Consider the following 19,362-nt stretch of genomic DNA (forward strand, 5'->3'; position numbering starts at 1 on the left):
CTCGCCCTGGAGTCCTGTGACATATGCCCAGGCAGTATGTACAAAGCCCTGAAAAAAGCAAAGGCTAACACAAGGGAGAGCATAATTTTAGATTTTTGTTCAAATATTAATCTGAGCAGGTGCATTCACCCCCATTTACTCCGATAGCCCTAAAAAAACAACTGCCATTAAACTCTAATTAGTAGAGTCTAACTTCGTGTAATTTATCAGTATACAAATGTGAATAGAAGTTTCCTTAACAGACTAAGCTTTTAACATCCCTCCTGTTTGAGATTTGCAGAAATAAAAAATATTTCTCATGCTTCTAAAGGCTTGACCGACCTCATTCATGGAACAATGACTTAATGCTATGACTGTAGGGGGTGACGATGCAAGAGAAAACCCATCAGCCTCATTGGACAACCAGGAGGATGAACACAGTGATGAACTCGGTATCGAGCTAACACAACCAAAACATAATTAAATCTTTGACTGGTACAGATCAGATTTACAGTGTGCTTGGCGACTTACCTTAATTATTCCTCCAGCATGGCTCCCCATCTAACTGCGAGTAAGCAGCCCGGTTGTTTTCCCGTCAACAGCATGTGGTAAAGAAAAATCTGCAGCGGAAGTTAATCTCTGACTTCGCTTAAAACGTGCTGGGATGCAGTGATGAAGTTACTCGCCAGCAGAAGTTCAAGCAGTCACTATCAATCAAATCAACCCAAGCACATTGAAGTCGTAAAGAAGGTCTGGTTATAACGCTTACTCTTGTAAAGTAGTTTGTGTGGGGTTTTTTTTTTAATCAAACATTTCCCTCAAATTGTTTTAAAAACACGACGCGGCTATATGTTTACGATCCGCTAGTTGTCAGCTGACAGCTGCTAAATGGACTTACAGTGGTGGTAAGTAGACCAAAGGAGGAGAAGTTGGTCGTAAAAACAAGATCGTAAACTCAGACGTAATAACACAGCGTTTTGTTGATAAGCTACCCACACGACACAGTACAGCAGCGCCGGGCTCCCCCAGGCAGCAGCGGCTGTTTCTCATTCCGACATCCGCCCTCCTCTTCGCTCTGCTGGGCGGAGCTTGGAGCTGTCAGCCTGGGTATGCTAATCTGACAGCTGACGGCGGCTAATGGGCCACAGTTTGTCTTTACGTTTTTTCATGACAGGCTTCTAGGTCCAAATAAATACCACATTCCTAACGTGACAGTGAACGTATCATGTTTTGGACATACATTTTATCTTGATATGTTTTGTTTTATTTTATTTTATTTTATTTTTTAACTTTGTTGCTGTTGCTGCAAAGTCAACCTCACGATTGATTTCGTTCTAATTAATAGGTAAATGTTATTTATTTATTTAAATTAAACAACTATTTAATTTAACTTTTGTACTTATTCTTTCATAGATAATTTTTCTTTTTTTATTTTTATTCCAAAGTCAATTCTGTCAGATTGCTACAATAAAAGACAAACAAAAAACTATAAAAATTCTGTCTTCAAATTAATATTTATTTCTGTTTTTAATTTATCAAATCTATTTTGCGTATATATATATATATATATATATATATATATATATATATATATATATATATATATATATATATATATATATATATATATATATATATAAACAATTTAATATTCAGAGCTTTTTGTCCACAAGCCAACTTTACTCAGAGAGAATGTTTCCAAAATATTTTATAAAATATTCTAAGAGCACTATGTTATGGTTCTAAAAGCCAGCAGCCAAAATAACTCACAGAACAGAATGAAAGTAAAACTACTGACAGAAATGTTGACTTTAGATTTCTCCTGCTTATCGTTAAGCTGTTATTCATAAATGAAACCACAAGAGGGCAGTATTGTAGTTTTGTTTCGTTTTCTTGCCAGTCATAGCTCAGATTCCCAGTATCCTTCTTCTCACACTCCTTCCTTTTAGTGCCATGTTTCATGCTTTTGTCTGTCTGGGATATATTAAAGGTTTTAGCGTAAAAAAAGAGAAAAAACAATAGAGCAAAAAGAAGTGTATTCATAAATCACACTGTGGACCAGCCCCAACTGCAATAAATACCATCTACCTCTCACAAAAACGTTCTCCTCACTTCCCCCCTCTGGAAAGGGAGCAAACACACGCCAAATCAGAAAAAAAATTATATAGAGCAAAGATGTGAAAATGTCTGTATGTTGATGGATCAAACAGAAGAAAGACAAAAGTTTCAACACAGCCTGAAAGGAGGAGGAGAGACGAGAGATATCTGGAGACAAGGTGAAGAAGAAGAGCAGCAAAGGAAAGGTGGAACAGGGATTCCGGGTAAGTTTCTTCATTTCTCTATCATCAAAATAGTGTAATAAGAAAGAAATTCAACTGTTTGACTATATATATATAAAAACTTCCACAACTAAAAGTCAAGAGTACTCTAAGTGTGAAGCAATGCTCTCCTTACTCCTTAAAATTACTTTTTGTGGTCTTCTGGATCCTCAGTGTGCCTGCGTGTTTCCTACTGCAGGCACAACCTGTGTTATCAGATTGAATTGATAGTAAACAAATCCCATCATCTGTTAACTTCACCAAACTTCCTTATTTGCCACTTTTTACTGCAGTGGATGTCTCAGTCATGAAGCTGAACTTGATACTTGCCTTCTTTCTCCTTATTTACCCATACGCAGCCATGGTAAGTTTTTCTAAGTATGATTATCCACAAAAAGATTAACTTTGCTACACGTTATAGTTAAAAATAGATGCTGTGTTGCTTTTGTGACCTCTGTCTGCCTTTGATTTCAGACACAATTACAGATAGAAGATTCTTTAGATCATCTATTTGTTGCTGCAGCTATCAGATTGCCTGGTTATAAGTTTTAAAATAAAAAAAATATATATATACGAGTTATGGGAGCCTGGCTCAAGCACTTGGCCACCTGCATGTAATCTGGGAAACTTTTGGGGGGCAGATGTGGAGCTGGCGTAAACTACAAAGAGTCTTCAAATGCGTCTCGTGGAGATAGAATATTATTTTCACTGTGGTTTTGAATTTTTTTTTTTTTTTTTTTTAGATGTTTGCAAACCTGTAAGTGACTTAGATTATAATTTTGGACTAAAATGGTAATTCACTGACACCTCTGAAATAAAATGAACACCCATGATCCTTTAGCTTTCTGTGCTGAGCTTGGCAGATAACTTTCAGAATATGCGTGTCATTTTGGCGCAGGGAGGCAGAGCTCTGCGCAGACAGAGAGAAGCTGAAGAGAGGCTCACACCATACATTGGTAGAGTGGACCCCGGTAAGATCCAACAGCAAAGGAAAGCCGTATGTGTCTGCATGAAAAAGTCATCTCAGGCTAAGAATAAGCAAGCATATTTTTCCCGCTACCTGGTATTCATGTAATAAACATGTAGAATCAGAAAAGATGACCACTTTACTTATCCCATGCAGAGGACAACAAAAAAAGTGAAATACTTAAAAAGAAAAAAAATGACAAGCAGACATTAAAAATATCTATAGTCAAGGTTATTGTCTTGCTATGACAAAGAGGCTATTGAGCAAATCAAGGTATTATCTGCATATCAATTAAAGTCTGCGACTTACTGCTATTTATTTAGAGAACCTCCTGTTGACAAACAGGATAACTTTTTCCTTTAATAAAGACAGTCATCATTTGAAAACTACTTTTTGTATTTAATCAAGAAGTGTTGAAATTTTTCTGGAGTTCTGAAACATTTACAGTATGTGCAACAAAACAGAGAAGAGAAGAAATAAGTCGGGTTAGGGTTAGACAAATACCCTTTCTTTGTGTGTGTAATGATAAAAGTTTAAAGGATATCTCCAAGTTTCATACTTACGCTTACTTAAAATTGTTCAGTCCATTGGGTCATTTTCAGTCAGATTATCGGCACAAACTACTGTTCAGGAAAGTGTTGGTATCTTTGATGTATTTTTGGTGTTTTGGAAAAAAGACGTGGAAATAATGCTGCGCAAGCTGTTCATTCTTTCCCTGACGGCTCTTTTCATTTCAACACAATCTCAACAGAGTTTACTCATGTCTTCGCTCAAGAGGGGATCACCTCAAGATCCCAGCTTTCAAAGCTCAGCTGCCTTGTATTTTATAAAAATAGCTGACTTGTTTAAAATGAAAAAAAGGTGTGCAAATAATAATTTATACCTTGTTTACTATTTCAGAAAAGCTTTGTGAGCTGCTCAGATGCCACAGTCCCGTTGGATCTTGGTGCCAAGTAGTTCAGGAAAAGGGAATTCTCACACCCAAGTGTGTTTGTCCGCAGTCATGCCCACGGTAAACACCCTGCGTGACTCTTTTTTTTTTTTACTATTTTGTGAGCAAATCGTTTCAATGACTTTACATTGGTCAAGCTCCCTTGTGAAGATACTTGCAAAAGTATTCACAAACATTGACCTTTGTCAGTACATATTCAAAAATGTTGTGTATTTTCTTGAAATTTTCTGGTGCACTGCCTTATGGTGTCAACGTATTGCAAAGATATGACATAAAAGATGGAGGTTGTATTTTCCAAAAAAAAAAAGTGAGTCATGGGATGCATTTGTGTTTAGTCCTAGATTCAATATTTTCTAGGATTACCTTTCTTTTGAATCTTTTGTTCTTTTTTTGTATCTTTTTGTTTGCTCATAAATGGTCAGAAGACAGCTTTGTGGACCGAATTAAAAATTGGAAATTTTAAATTAAATGGTGGCCAAATACGAATATATGCCACATTTTCCAGATTTTAGCTTGAATTTTTCTTTTTTCTTTTTTTTTAAAAAAAAATCATGTATTCTTTTTCACTCACCTGCTCTCTGTAAACCATGTTTGAAGTGCACGCTCTGTGATCTGTGTGGGCGCTGACTTGTTCCATCAGGCAGAGGGCGCCAGTGTGCAGTGTTCTTGGAAAGACCTACGGGAACAAGTGTTTGCTTCACAAAGAAGCCTGTCGGAAGAGGCGCCGCACTGGAGTGGCCCACTCAGGACCCTGTTTGGGTAAACACGCACAACATTCAGTATGTCGCGGAGTATCCGCAGTTCTCTCCAGCTTTCTAGATCAGCTCTCTTATTCCCTTTCCTTTCACCAGTCCTCAAGAGCGAATGCACCGAGGAAGAGCTGGGCCAGTTTCCATATCGTCTCCTGGACTGGTTTCTTCTCCTGAGGCGAATGAGGGAGTCGTACACACCTGCAGCTCTGCCGCAAACCTGTCTCAGCCACGGCGAGAGGACGCAGCTGGCAGAGGTCAAAGTTTGGGGTTGAAAGTGACTAGACCTTTGTAAAGCAATACATTTTATTTATCGCCTACGATAACATCAGCCAGCGATGACACAATGCGAATCAATATCAACCGCAAATTGAATTACTTAAGAAACTAAAACTGGAAGAACGACAAGCTAAGAGATTGCTTTCGCTCCCAGTGTAACCCTACTCCAAACACAAAGTTTTCTTTTTTTTTTTTTTTCCCCAACAGACACCGTGTTGCCCTTTGTGCACTTGTCTGGTGGCTGATCAATGCTAACAACCAACTGGAAGTGGCGAGTTCTTCTGTTGCTTGTGGCCTGGTTGCCCACAAACTGAGATAGGGGCTCTCAGGAACACAATGCATGCTAGGGGTTTGGTCAATATCCGCTGAATTATTCAATAAGATGATGAAAGAGGGATAACTTAACAGCCTCTCTCCAGCAACCCTTGATCTCCACAGCCTCACATAAATTAAATGAAAACCTGTGCATTATTTTCAGTATGTGGGAAGTGATATGTGATGTACAAGAGTAGAAGCTTTTCAAATATTATGAAGGTTGCTGTTTAACTTGCTTAGAGAGGTAATATCTAATAATTATTTTTTAAATCATACAGTGTGAAAGCATGTGTGCCTCTTTTCCAAATTTTGTCACATCACTCAAAGTGTATTTTATTAGGATTTTATGTGCTAGTCCGACACAAAGTCGTGTGTATTTGAGAAGAAAGTGGAAAAAAGTGATACCGGGTTTTCAGAGATTCTTGTAAATGAAATCTGAAAAGTGTGGAGTGGAGTACAATTATCCAATTGTGCTACATTTTTTTCTCATTTTGAATGATGGGTTGAACAGTTCTCCATGAGGTGTACAAAGTTTGGGACATTGTTTTTGTAACCTAATTCTGTTTTAAATGTCTCCACTACTTTATCTCTTAGTTGGGTTAGAGTTAATCACAATTCTGATTGGAAGATAGACTCTACTTCTTCTCCTGGCACCAGTATTTCAATGAATTTATTTTATTTTTTTTAAAAATATGATCAGCATGAAAAGGAAACATTATGTAAATTAAAAAACAACAGTAGGCTGAGAATGGAGCCTTGAGGTGCACCACAATTCAATTTCACTCTTTATAAATTATTACTTTTAATAAACTGAGCCTGACCTTCAATAGAGCAATATTAATATTAATGTATTATTAAAATGCAGCAAAGTGCAATAATCTTCTTACTTCTACATCTCTCTCTCTCTTTTGTTTTTAGGAAAGCTTTACTTTACTGGACAAGAACAAAGATGGAAAGTTGAGCAGGAGGGATCTGAAGAAGCTGCATTACAAGAAGATGCCTTCGGAGCGCTGCGCTACACCGTTCTTCCTGTTAGTCCCATCTGCACCCATTTACAAACGCATCAAATAAAACACATTCCTTTTCATACATATAACTATTTGATTTTTAAGACGATTGTAACATATCTCTAGTTTTGATCTATTTTTTTTTTTTTTTTAGAAAGCAACATGCAGCCATTTAACTTTGCTCATATGCTCATGTTGACGTGACCTCGAGTCACACAGAGAGGTTCATGGTGGAAACCTTCTGTCTCTTGCAATATGTTAGCTTGCAGCTAATCGCCATTACGATGAGGTTGAAATGTATCACAGGGCAATGTTTCTCCCCCCCCCCCCAACTCTGATCAAGTTGCGCCTCCCACCATGCTGTTCCCTCTCTGCACGCCATCCATCCATCCTCCACGCTGGGCAGTGCTTCCTTCCTCATCCTCCCCGCTGATCTCATATGACCACACAATTTCTCCGTTAACTTTCTCTTTCTTTACCTTTTCCTCTCCCCATTCCCTCCTCTTTACCCACCGTCTGCTTCGTTTTTAGCTCATACGTTTATCCCCTTCCTATGTCAGTCTGTCCTTCATTGTATCTCTCCTGTCATCATTCCAAGTGCTATTTTTCTCTACAATCCACTTGTCCATTCACCCACTTGCCGCCCCCCCCACACACACACACACACCGCCACCTCGCTCTGCCAGTCTTCAGTGACAGGTTTTGTGTCAGTGGGGCTGTCTGTGTCAATGTCAAGCCATTCCCAGCAATGATAATGTTTATTACCCATTGTGTCCCCTGCCGCTCACGGATTAACACAAATTGAAGGAGTACCCTTCAGAGATAACGCCGTGCGGCGAACTCAAAGACAATGACAGCTGTGTTTTCCCGATCTCAGTCTGCTTTGCGGTGATGCCTCTTTAATGCATTCCCATTCCGTCTCCACGCAGCAAATCTCTAGTCGTGTGCATACGCATTGCCAGAATTGGTCGAATGTGCCACGTTACCGTATTGTGCTGTGCTTGCAGGTCTTGTGATCGCGACAAGAACAGGAAAGTCACTGTGAAAGAGTGGACAGCCTGCCTGGTGGATCGTTCCGAGGCCTGGTTTTATCGTTTCATGTGTCAGTTACAACTTTTGTTTTCCAAGTTTTGATAATTATTACCAAAAAAAAAAAAAAAAAGAGACATAGATAACATATTTCAACAAGTATTTGTGCTGATCACTAGACTCTTTTGCCATTTCCTCTCTTGAATTAATTTTTTTACTAGTACCCTTATACATTTCCATTACCTTATCTGTTGTCTGTTTGTATTTAATTTCAGTAAAGCCTTGTTGTGTGTGGGTTACAATGAGAGACGATCTGAAAAGTGAAGGCTGCATTGATTCAGCAGATGATTAGTTAGTTAAATCTTTCATAATGAACATTCACTGAACGTCTAATTCAGCAGATGAATTAGTGACTTTGATTCAAGTACAAGTCAATAACCCCCCCCAAAAAAAGATTTGTTAATTTCTCTCATGAACAGATGTGAAAACTAAATGAACATAGTATACCTTCCTTTAGCAATCTTTAATAAATAAGATCAGTTTTAACCATTCTTCTCTACGAGCTTTTAGCTGAAAAATGAAGGATGATTTTTTTTCTGTTTCTCACTGTCCACAGTGGTGATTTTTGTTTTTGTACCTTGTCCACAGCAATGAAAATGGGCTCTCACCAGCTGTGTCCTACTGTCAAACAAGAACTCCTGCATCTCCTTTGAACTTGCATCAGTACAGCAGCCTGATTAAATAAAAAATAACAGTTTATCCGCAAACACTGTCGACTTCTCTGTCTCACTGCTTGTAACATGGCAATTCATCACACTAACTTCATTTGCTGTCTGTTCATTGCATTGTACGGACGCCCTAAATGCCCGAACAAGACATCCTCTGCCAATTACGTTTACTGCTAATTACTTTGGTGACATTTCTACAATTGTGTTGTAAAACGTCGAGGACAATGGGTAATACTGAAGCCAAACGAACACGGCATGCTTTGAATAACCAATTAGAGGGAAAGACGGCTGCGGCGGAGTTCACAGAAAGATACAAGAAGCAAGATCGAAGACAAAGATATGTGTAGGAGAAATCCTTAGTGCGAAGTGACGTGACCAGAGAAGGCAAAGGGATAATAAAAGGAGGTTAACCAGAGCAGTAGTGAAAAGTGTCATGGGGCATCTGCAGAAGCCGAGGGAGGAAAGACGTGAAGAAAAGGGAAAGAGAAAATGTGTTTGTGAAAGATGGGAAGGGGTAATGCACTGTAAATGGGACTGCTAGTAATGGAGTAATGCATAAAAAATGGATCAGAAATGAAGGAAAGATGGAGAACAGAGAGAAAGAGAGAGAAGTGGCGGTAACTGAGAGAGAGAGAGAGAGAAAGGAAGAAAGAAAAATGGCATAAAATATAAAACACTGTGCACTAAAAACTCTTGTTGCAACTTTGTGAAAGCTTCAAGGGTACATTTCTGTGAGGCAGAACTGTTGGAGGAAATGTCTGGCCTGCAGTGGACTTCTCAGTATGACTGGTTTCCCTGGACTAATTAGCCTTCGAATATGCCCTGCCTGCAGGATGAGGGGAAGAAAAAGAGACATCAGGAGGAGGAGAGGTTTCTGGACTCAGTGTGAGATGCAGCTCCAGCCCAGACTTAACGCTAATGATGATTAAGAACTGCTCACTAGAAATGTGTTTTAAAAAAAAACAGTTTATCTTTAAGATCACACTCAAGATGTTTTCTTTTTAATCAGATTAAAGTAATTTTTTTCCCTCAACTGTAATGTGAACCACTGGAGAGATCAAATTTGTTTTGGAACACAAATTCAAAAGCGTTCTGGGTTAAAGTGGCATAGGAGCAAAACACAGGCAGGATGATGCTGATGTGGTAGCTTAATGAGAAGAACAGGAACGATAAACCAATCATTTCAGGCTGCGAGAGAACACATTTAACTTTACTCATTGCACAGGTGGCAGCACTCTGTCACAGTACCACGCTGAAACTTATTAAACTCAGCTTCCCTTTAAAAGTTATTCCATCGACCATAGAATTGGGCAAATTGAAAATACGAAAATAAATTTGCTCAATGGAGACATGCAAATATTGAAAAAAACTCAGGTTTTTCGGTAAAATGTTTTTGCGCTAGGATGAGGTGGGGGGTTTTTTCGGACAATTTGAAATTTTTGTATTTTGCAAAATTGCAATGGAAACATTTTTTTTTTGCATCATTCGATCAACAGCGGGATTTTACTACAGGAGAAAAAGACAAAGAAGACAACAGGAGGGTGATGGTTTGTTTTTATATTACTGGCGATGAGCGCTAATGCCTGATATATGAATACACCTACATTTTTCAACATCAGCAGAATATCAAGAAAGACTTGTACACTTTTGTAATGGAAAGGCAGCTGCAGGTTGCTTCCCCTCCCAGCTGTTTCCTGTCTCTTGCTGGACTCTTCCTCTGCTGTTTTTCATTTTCCCCTGATTAGTCCTCTTTGTCACCTGGTCAGGTCACCATGACATTTAGCACTTAATCCTACGGAAGAAGATTAGGGCCACTGGAAAAAAAAAGAAAAAAAAAAAAAGAATTCAGACTTTTCATCTCAGAATTCTGAGATTAAAGTCAGAATTTTTTTATTTTATTTTTTCCCCCCAGTAGCTTTAATCATCCTCCATATAACCCATTTTAGCAAGTTCCAAAGTTTTTATTTTTATTTATTTTTTTTTTACAAATTTACTTGTCATTTTATACAAGCAGTACTTTTTTTTTTAAACTCTAAATGGTGATTTATTTTTTTAATTAATGAATTTCAAAATATTACAATGACGACTGATGCCGGTGATTGCACGAACCTTAACAGAGTAAACAGCTCAGGTCATTTTATCTGCAATTGTCTGAAATCTATTCTCCACTTAACAAACAACATGTTAGCAAAAACTAAGACAAACTTTTTCTTTTTGGCTGATCAATTTAAATCCTAACCAGCTCGGACTTGTCAGATTTTGGATGCAATAAATGTTTCTGTGCATTGCACTTCGACACTTCTTGTTACCTTTCTCTACATTTCTTGGAAAGTTCCTTCAAGGTGTTTTTGTTGTCCTTTAAACCTGGATGTGCTAATCAACACCAGGTTGTGTTTATTTGCTTGTGCTAATTTTACTTCAGCAAATCATTAAGAAATAATCCTTAGTGGGATTAATAATAAAAATAACTCCTGTTCATTTTGACTGACTAAATAAATCACTGGTTTGGTAAACATCTAGCTAGAGCCTCTGCTTCGTTAGATTTCCAGGGATAAATGAAGAATTCCTCCTTCAGACAGAATCATGATGGATTTACGAAACTAATAATTTTTCTCCTTACAGGTTCACATCATTCCTGCACACATACTTATCCAACCGGACTTGATAAAATTAGTCCAGACCCCTCCAGACGTTTCAAGCCTATGCCAAGACCTCTGTCAGTAAAACAGCTGTTTGCTCCTCCCCACATTACTTCCACTGGTGAACGTCTCTCCGCCATCACTCCCACCTTCTGCAGGGACTCATTTTAACCCAGACAGAAATACATAAAATGAGTTATCGGGGCCACCCCTGGAGCGCCACCATCAAATTTCTCTCTTTGTGTGTCCTCATATCCCCTCCCCTTCCCACACACACACACACGCACACACACACACCATCCTCGGTGCTAACAGATTCCCTCTCATTACCTCTCATCCACCATCTCCACCTCCTTCCATCCCCCATCCAAACAGGGAAAGGGCAGTGGCAGATCGACCCAACTAATCTCAATAAGCCACAGACACACAGAAGCTCACCTTGGATATTAGATGAGCCCGATATCCCGTGTGCCACCCACCTCTCTAACCTTGTCCTCTCCCCTGCTCCTCGTTTGGGTGCTCATCACTGTTGCGATCTATGATGGGATTGTACACATCTCTTCCTTTCACACGCACATTAACACATTACACACACACACACACACACATATTCATGCTCCCAAGGGACTGTGACAGCACAGGAGCAGATGGGCGGCTAGTGATGACATGTTGTTAAAAATAAAGATTCCTGTTAACCCGTTGTCAGCTAGCGTTCCCCCCCCCACCCCCACTCCTTTCCCTCGTGTCCCCTCACCTCATCTCATCTCTTCCTGTCAATCTCTTCCCATCGTCTTCTCACACCACCAGTCCCTTTTTTCATTCGGTGCATTTAGTCTGCAACTCTACCCGTGGAGGCTCTTACTCAGACACTACCAAATCAACTAACCGTACCACTTAAAGCTTGCAAGCCCAAGAACCCTAACCCTCCACCACTCCCTACATGATATTTAATACAAGTCTTTTCCGACCTACAGAGCTCTGTATTATGCCTGGCTTGTGAGAACGCATCAATAATAGATAAAGAAGTCAGTTTAGCTGGGTTCTTTTTTTTTTTTTCTTGCAAATTATGCCGAATTAAATTTTTACGTTCGCTTTCTGTCACTTTTCAAATTTGTTCGCTCAGTGTTGATTGCTAAATTATTCAAAGACAACACAGCGGAGGCGGCTGGATCAAAGGAAATATTCTGGCCCGCCATGATGAAACGGAAGGGATGTCGGTCTAGATCTGAGAGATCCCATACAAACGTCTGCAGGCTGCAAAGGAACAACTGATGTGATTCACAACTTTACCTAAATGCAAGGTGAAGATTTTAGTTTTTAGTGTACTGAGCTCCAGATAAGTTCCTCCCTTCATCAGTTCGTACCCTGACTTCGTCCCCACACTGTGCCATTTCGTCCATTCCTTTTTACATTTCGCTCTCAAAAGTACAAACCGTGTGCATATCAGATTATTTCTCTTGGTCGCAAAATGCCAAATGATCACATTTAATTGTGTTCAGACACAAAGTGGTCACTTTATACAATACAAACTGCAATTACTCTTTTTTTCATTTACACTGCCTTAACTTTTCAAAGTACAAATTCGCACTTTCTGCCTCATTTTGACAAGACAGTACCACACAGTTGCCGCAAATCTGTCGTGTGCGCCTTCATGAAAAAAAGAGAAAAGAAAACAGCCATTCCGCCAAATCCCAAAAGGACGCACTTGAATTGAGATCAAGTGGCTGTGGAGACCAGTAGATAACAGGGATCTCATTGTCATCCTTAAAAAAAGAACAGTTTGAGTTGGGACATGGGGCCTTATCCTGCTGGAAGAACTGCTGTCATAAAGGAATACACGCAAAACTCACGTAGGCTGTTATTTAGCACGAAGGGGCCCAACAGTCTAAAACAGATGTTGTTGATGTCAAATTTGGACCCTTTGATGTGAACGTCAAAGTTAAAATCGAGGCTCATCGAACAAGTTAGTCCAGTTTTGATGAGCCAGTGTGAGGTGTAGGTTCACTGTTATGTTCCTAACTTCAATCTGCTTCAAGACTAGACAGTCAGAGACGGTTCTCTGTGTACATTAATTATATGCAGAGGATAGTAGCTTCTTTGAGATGCTGTTGGGCTTAGGCATTCTTTTTGGTCCACACAACTGCTACTGAGAAGTTGTGTTACATTTAAACTCACTTGAGCAGGTCTACCTTGTAAAGAGCATAGTGAGTATATTTTTTCAGAAAACTTTATGTGACACCCCATTTCAGCTAATTGTTTTAAATCACAAGTAGCATAGCATTTCCTCATAGAGTAGATTATATATTTAAAAAAAAAAAAAAAACCCAGGGAAGTACTTCAAATCACTGGTTGTCAAACCAGACATGAAATGCGACCAGTGTGAGTAGAAATTGATGGATGGCTGCTACAAAATCTCCAGCGAAAAACAGGTCCCTAAAATTACAGAACAACCAAAACCGCAAAAGCAAAAAAAAAAAAAAAAAGATGATGAAAGGGGAAAATGACCAGCACGCTGCGTTGTAAACCTCTCCAACACTAATCACCAGCAAGCCTTCAAAAGCAGCTGTCATATCGTGCTCAGCCAGACGGCCCAACTTTCAAAACTTCTTAGACTGAAAAAGTAGGGCACGAAAACCGAGCTACACTGCGAAACGTCTGGTGGCTTTGCAGCAGCGAAGGGTCCTCACCCGAAAAAAGGCAGCTGAAGCGATACATTTATTAATAGTGCTCATGTGCCACATTTTTATTTTTTTTTTATTTTTCTTTGAAGTGGTGGAGCGGGCAGAGGGAGAGACAGAATAAGTGAAAGAGAGAGAGAGAGAGAGAGACAGAGAGAGAGAGAGAGGAGGTCTCTCAGATTCTGCGGTCAGACAATATTCCCTCTGGGTGGAGTGGGTCCCATTCACAGTGACCTCAATAGTCCTACAGTGAAGTGCGAAGTGAAAGAGTGAGAAAAGGCCCCATCGGAAAATGGAAAAGGGGGAGTTAGATCACAGCTCTTTCTCTCTTCTTGATGATATTGATTAAAGAGCTTAGGAGGAAGATCTGAACACATGAGGCCCGCCATTGTGTGAAGATGAGAGGGCTGGGTAGGGCTGGAGAGCCATTGCTAGGAATGTTTCGAGTCCTCCAAGGTTTCCACTTGACCTGTAGGCTGAGGACCAGAAGCTTTCCATGTGGCTACTCTGTTTACAGACTTTAAATGTCTCCGCCGTGAAGGTTACTTTTACATTACGCACAAATTAGATTGAAGAACGCAAGGTTTTAATTTCAGCTACACAGAATTTGAGAATGTATTTTGAAATCCAACTACTGCCAACTACTGGAGGAGACACTGTATCTGATTAGATTAATATTCTGAAATAATAATTTAAAAAAAGTGATTAAAGTACAAACCAAAACAAGTATTTTGGTATTATTATTTAGGAAATTAAATAATACATGCATTTAAAATAACTGGTATTAATGTGGTTTTAACATTTTTATTTTAGTTAGTGCGACGCTAGCACCAGAAGATAGCTAACTACGTTAGCAAAACAGGTCTTGAACTTTCCGCTTTAGCTAACTGATACTCTATGAACTTAAAATTATTATGTTTTCATGGCCAATTAGAAAAAGTTTTGCATTTTTTTAGTCCTTTATTCTTCGGATTTTCTACTTCATGTGACGGGAACATCAAGCTAACAAGACGGCTCTTGTTTTCATTGTAGATAACACTAATCTTCCCTTATCTTTTCTGAATATAACCCTTTGTCACTAAGATAAATGTATTCTCTTTTTTTTTTTTTTTTTTAAAGAGACAAAATATGTTACAAGATTGCAAAAAAACTAAATATTGCATTTTGGAGTCTTACATTTCCAGGAAATTAAAAGTACTGCTAAGCAATTATTATTTTTCTACAGTATATATTTTTTCTCTTTACTGTCTGTATTTAAAGCATTTCGAATGGTAGGACTGAAGAAGCTGGAGGCAGGTGACAGAATGTTGACCAAAATAAACTTTTATTTTAAGAATCTAAATGCTCTGCTGAGGAAGGTAATTCGAAAACAGAAAGCAGGACTGTCTAAGCACTTTTGCTACTCTCACTTTAAATTTCTCACTGGGACAACGTGGAAAGGCAACTGAGGGAAATAATGACAAACAGAAGAGCAGGTGTGATAATTAGTAACCCAGACCAGGTGTGACAGGAGGAGAAATCTGGATAAAAGAAAAATCAGCACAGATAAAAAAAAAAAAAGAGACTGGATCCAGACCCAAATAAAGTCTTAAACAGATGAACTTCAGGTGTCAGAATGTGACTGAGATGCTTTTATAACCCTAACACTTCTTGTGGCATTATGACAAGAGGGAAGTAGAGACGAGACAAAATTTTTTTTAAATAAAATGCCACATCATGGAATAAAATCTTGTTTCTCAAAACAAAGGAATTGCGAGAGGGGAAAAAAAAAAAAACGCTTGCTTTTTTTAAAATATTTTTTTCTTGTGCAGACTTAAGAAATGAATTTCTGCCTGGTGTTTGAAGACAGGCGTGAGTCTTAAGGTAAACAAAGACATCACAAGGATAGAGAAACAATAAGAACAAAGTTATTTCCACAAGAACGGTTGTTTTCACAGCTTTCCGCATTTGCACACCCTCATCTTCCTAAAATAATGGGATAAGTCATTGTTTTTCCCCAAAAGACTTATTTATGGTACACATTGGCGGCATATCACCTACTGCCTTTATTTCTCATGTAAATAATTATTGTTGTCTCTGATACCCACCTAGTGCAAACATGAAAATGACTGAATTTAAAGAATAAAATAAAATAGTGTGTAAAATCCCTCACTTCTAAATACAATGTGTGCAATTTAAGTTGTTTTAAGTCTGCTTTGGTCTTTGAAATTCTCTTAGCCATTCCCTTCACCCTCTGAAAACAACTAATCTGGATTAATAAGGAAGATTCAAACTCAGTACTTCTAACAGACACGTTACCTTGGCTCAGCCTTTTATCAGAACCTCACTGAAATCACTCAAAACTTGAACTATTCCTAATAAAGATTTCACAGATATGGCGACCTGTGCATTATTATTATTATTATTATTATTGCAAAGCAAAATCTCAATATATATATATATATGGATTTTTATCACTGACACACCATGACACTTTCCTAGTGAAACCCCCCCGCCCCTCTATTTTCTAATCTTTAAATAGATTAGAAAATTGCATAAAATATTCTTGGAACAGCATCAAACCCATTTTCATTTTCAAACATGTGCTTTTGTGAATCCCAACATTTTCTGCGTCCTAATAAACACAACCAGAGAGGAGATCTGCTGCAAACAAAAAACGCTGGAAGCTGATGGAATAAACACCTCGTTTAATTATAGTTATGGGTTTTAATTACTTGGACGGTTGTCAGGTGCGAGTGGGCGCCCTGTTATATTTAAAGAACAATGGTCTCTGAAGGTCTTTATGTCTCATAAAATGTTTGTAAAGAAGACTTCAGAGGATATCAAGCTGCTGCTTTTGAATCCAAATGTAATCATGTCTTTTGCAGATTTACGTTTAAACTAATCTTTTCTTTACATTTTGCTCGCCCGTTTCTTCTGACTGGAGGTAGCATTAACTTTTTGAAGTGGCTCAGCCAGAGAATCTGTGAATTGAGCTAAAGAATTTGACGGCTTTCAAAAAAAAAAAAAAAAAAAAAAAATACCAACGGAAACATTTCAAAAGGTTTGTCAGTAAATGATGATTTCTGAGAGGGACACCAATAATTCGTTCAACGTTCTATTTAGAAACATTTAAATAACAGCTTTTGGATTGCTTTATATTATTATTATTATTAATTATTTGGTGGAATAAATTTAAATCTAAAACTGTCGAGGTTTTCAATAAGTTGATGAATACATTTTAGGTTGAAGAGGATGAGTTAAACATGTGCTTAAAACCTTCAGAAGCTACTAACACATATTTGAACCAATTATTAATTTATTTGTTTTACCACTGAACTCAAGTACTGACTGCATAGTGAAGACGTTGTTGACAGTAATCCTTGCAGAAATGACCTGGACTCAGATCTCATCCAGGATGTTTCTGTGTGGAGTTCCCATGTACTCTGGTTTCCTTCCTCCACTGCCCTCTCTAAATAGCCCTTAAATTTGAGTCTGGGCTGTTTCTTGTTTTCGTTTTTTGGGTTTTTTTGGGGGGGGAGAGGGGGGGCGGTTGTTGCTCTCTCTCTCTCTTCAGCCGTGTTATTTCGACACACCTGTCGCCTATTCAGTTCAACGAGAATCCTTCACAACATGCTCACCGGTCAACCATCACCGGCGGGCCATTGAATGACCGCTTAACGTTCGCATCGGCTGTCTCTTCCTTAATGCCTCTCCTGATAATATTTCCTCTCCTCCAACCTTCCCCCATAACCCTCGCAGCCCCCCACAAACTCATCCCCGTTGTGCTCGTTTTTTGTTTTTTTTCAGATCCACAAAAACGCACACACGGTCGCACACGGAGCCCCATTTGAATTGCAAGTGAGCCGCCGTGCTCGGAAAACAGGGAGGAGGTGGGGAACAAGTGGGAAAACAACAGGAGGGGAGGGAGGAGGACGGAGGCCTTGCCGACCGGGTGACATTCACACGGCGTTTAGCGGGACGAGCCTCCGTGTGTGTGTGTGTGTGTGTGTGAAGGAGAGAGAGAGTGAGGAGGGAGAGAGGAGGATGCGTGGGACAGCCCTGGAGGGACACCTGAGCTGGGAAGAGACACCTTCTGAACTACAGGACCGGGGGGTTGGGGTGGGGTGGGGGGTCCTCACGGGAGAAGGAGTCAGTGGAACTCCCCCGACAACAACCTGCTTGTTGCTCCTCCTCTCCTCGCAACCAGCTCTCATCCCCACCCCTCTCCACCTCTTCTTCCTCCTCCTCCTCCATCCTCTCTCCGTCTCTCATTTGATCCCATCCCTCATTCCCTGCACCACAGAGGGAGAGCGGGAGCTGAGAGAAAGGTAAGGGGGATGCATGCATGTACATTGTCCTTGCAGAATGTGTGTGTGTGTGTGTGTGTGTGTGTGTGTGTGTGTGTGTGTGTGTGTGTGTGTGTGTGCGTGTGTGTTTAAGTGCCTCAGCTTCTCAGATTTCCACCGGGCAAGTTGTTTAGGAACTTGTCTCTTTCAGCTATTTGTTGTTGCGTTGGAGAGAGGGGGGGGGGGGGCAAAGGAGTGTGATTTCTTTATGATGCTGAAAAGCACTACAGCGTTACACATGGTACTTTAACTATCAGCCAAGATTCTGTTCATCCGGATCTATTCACAGCGTGGAGACGTTTAGGGGTTGCTTTAGTCCGTCTTTCTGCAGGTATCATCAAGAAACGGTGTGTACGGTGAGCGAAAAGTTTTGGAAAAGTACCAGGGAGCATAAGATGTGCAAGTATATATATATATATATATATATATATATATATATATATATATATATATATATATATATATATGTGTGTGTGTGTGTGTGTGTGTTAAAAAAAGTGTGGACAATAAGAAACAGGATTCATCTATTCAAGCATGCTTGCAGCGAGGTAGAAAATTAGCCGTGAAATCCAATCAAGTTCCACGGTCACCGCTCGGTTCCTAGCCATCATCTCGTCAACCCCCACAGTGAATCAAAGACCAGCTCTTTTTGCCCGTTGTAGTTTTGCTGAGGTGGTGTGTGTATGCGGGTGTGTGTGCGTGCGTGTGTGTGTGCGTGTAGGGACAACGGATACTGAAGGGACCACCCCATGCCATTTAATCTGTCCCTGCTCACAGATAACAGAAGGCAGATGGTCCCGCCGGAGTCCAGGAAGACGGAAGATCACTAATACATAGTGCAGACAGATAAACCTTTTCCCTCTGAAACCGAGCCCGCATCAACTTCCAAATAAGCAAAAGGAGAGAAAAAGCCACTGGTTCTTGGGGGTTGAGGTGTGTGTGTGTGGGGGGGTTAAACAGAGCAGCGTGAGAGTTAATTAAAACCCAAACAGTATCCGGAATAAAAGCAGTCATTTGAGAGTCTGGGATAAACATAATGGAGAAAAAAAAAAGAGCTGAGCTGTGAGTGTACAGGACCATCAAAGCACCACCAGGAGCGCCTGTGTTTAAAGTGGAGTGTGTATTTATTTATAGAGGGCGGTAGTTAAGTTCACTAAGCTCCTTCTCTTAAAGCAAAAAGACTCAGACTTTTTTTTTTCTTTTTCTTTCTCTCCCCCCCCAAAGCCTTATGAAAATTCAGCTGGCCATAATTTGCAGAGAAGCCGTATGCATATTTTATCAGCGGGCGCGTTTTTGAAGAAACGGGCCTCGGCAGCGCCTTCTCTGCATCTTCATCTTTATCAAGATTGAATGAGGGGGAGTGTGTGTGTGTGAGAGAGACAGAGAGAGAGAGA

The 19,362-nt window shown here is 39.7% G+C and overlaps 2 protein-coding genes across 3 annotated transcripts in view; one reads left to right on the forward strand and one right to left on the reverse strand.

Moving 5' to 3' along the window:
• Window positions 1–1,523, reverse strand: part of ccser2a (coiled-coil serine-rich protein 2a) — a 63,041-nt gene extending 61,518 nt beyond the window's left edge. For both annotated transcript variants that reach the window (XM_088013516.1, XM_088013517.1), the window contains exon 1: window positions 511–1,523. The gene's annotated coding sequence lies outside the window, so the exon portion shown is untranslated. The remainder of the gene's footprint in view (window positions 1–510) is intronic.
• A 1,249-nt stretch (window positions 1,524–2,772) lies between these two features.
• On the forward strand, window positions 2,773–8,362 carry sparcl2 (SPARC-like 2). The gene is made up of 7 exons (XM_014969869.2): window positions 2,773–3,268; window positions 4,165–4,276; window positions 4,857–4,975; window positions 5,068–5,222; window positions 6,478–6,590; window positions 7,574–7,668; window positions 8,244–8,362. The coding sequence occupies exons 1-7, from the start codon at window positions 3,175–3,177 to the stop codon at window positions 8,306–8,308; spliced, it is 753 nt and encodes a 250-aa protein (XP_014825355.2). The 5' UTR covers window positions 2,773–3,174; the 3' UTR covers window positions 8,309–8,362.
• Window positions 8,363–19,362: the final 11,000 nt, after the last annotated feature.

Source organism: Poecilia mexicana, unplaced genomic scaffold (genome assembly GCF_051168715.1).
Source record: "Poecilia mexicana isolate PSO_F unplaced genomic scaffold, ASM5116871v1 scaffold_15, whole genome shotgun sequence".
Taxonomy (NCBI): domain Eukaryota; kingdom Metazoa; phylum Chordata; class Actinopteri; order Cyprinodontiformes; family Poeciliidae; genus Poecilia; species Poecilia mexicana.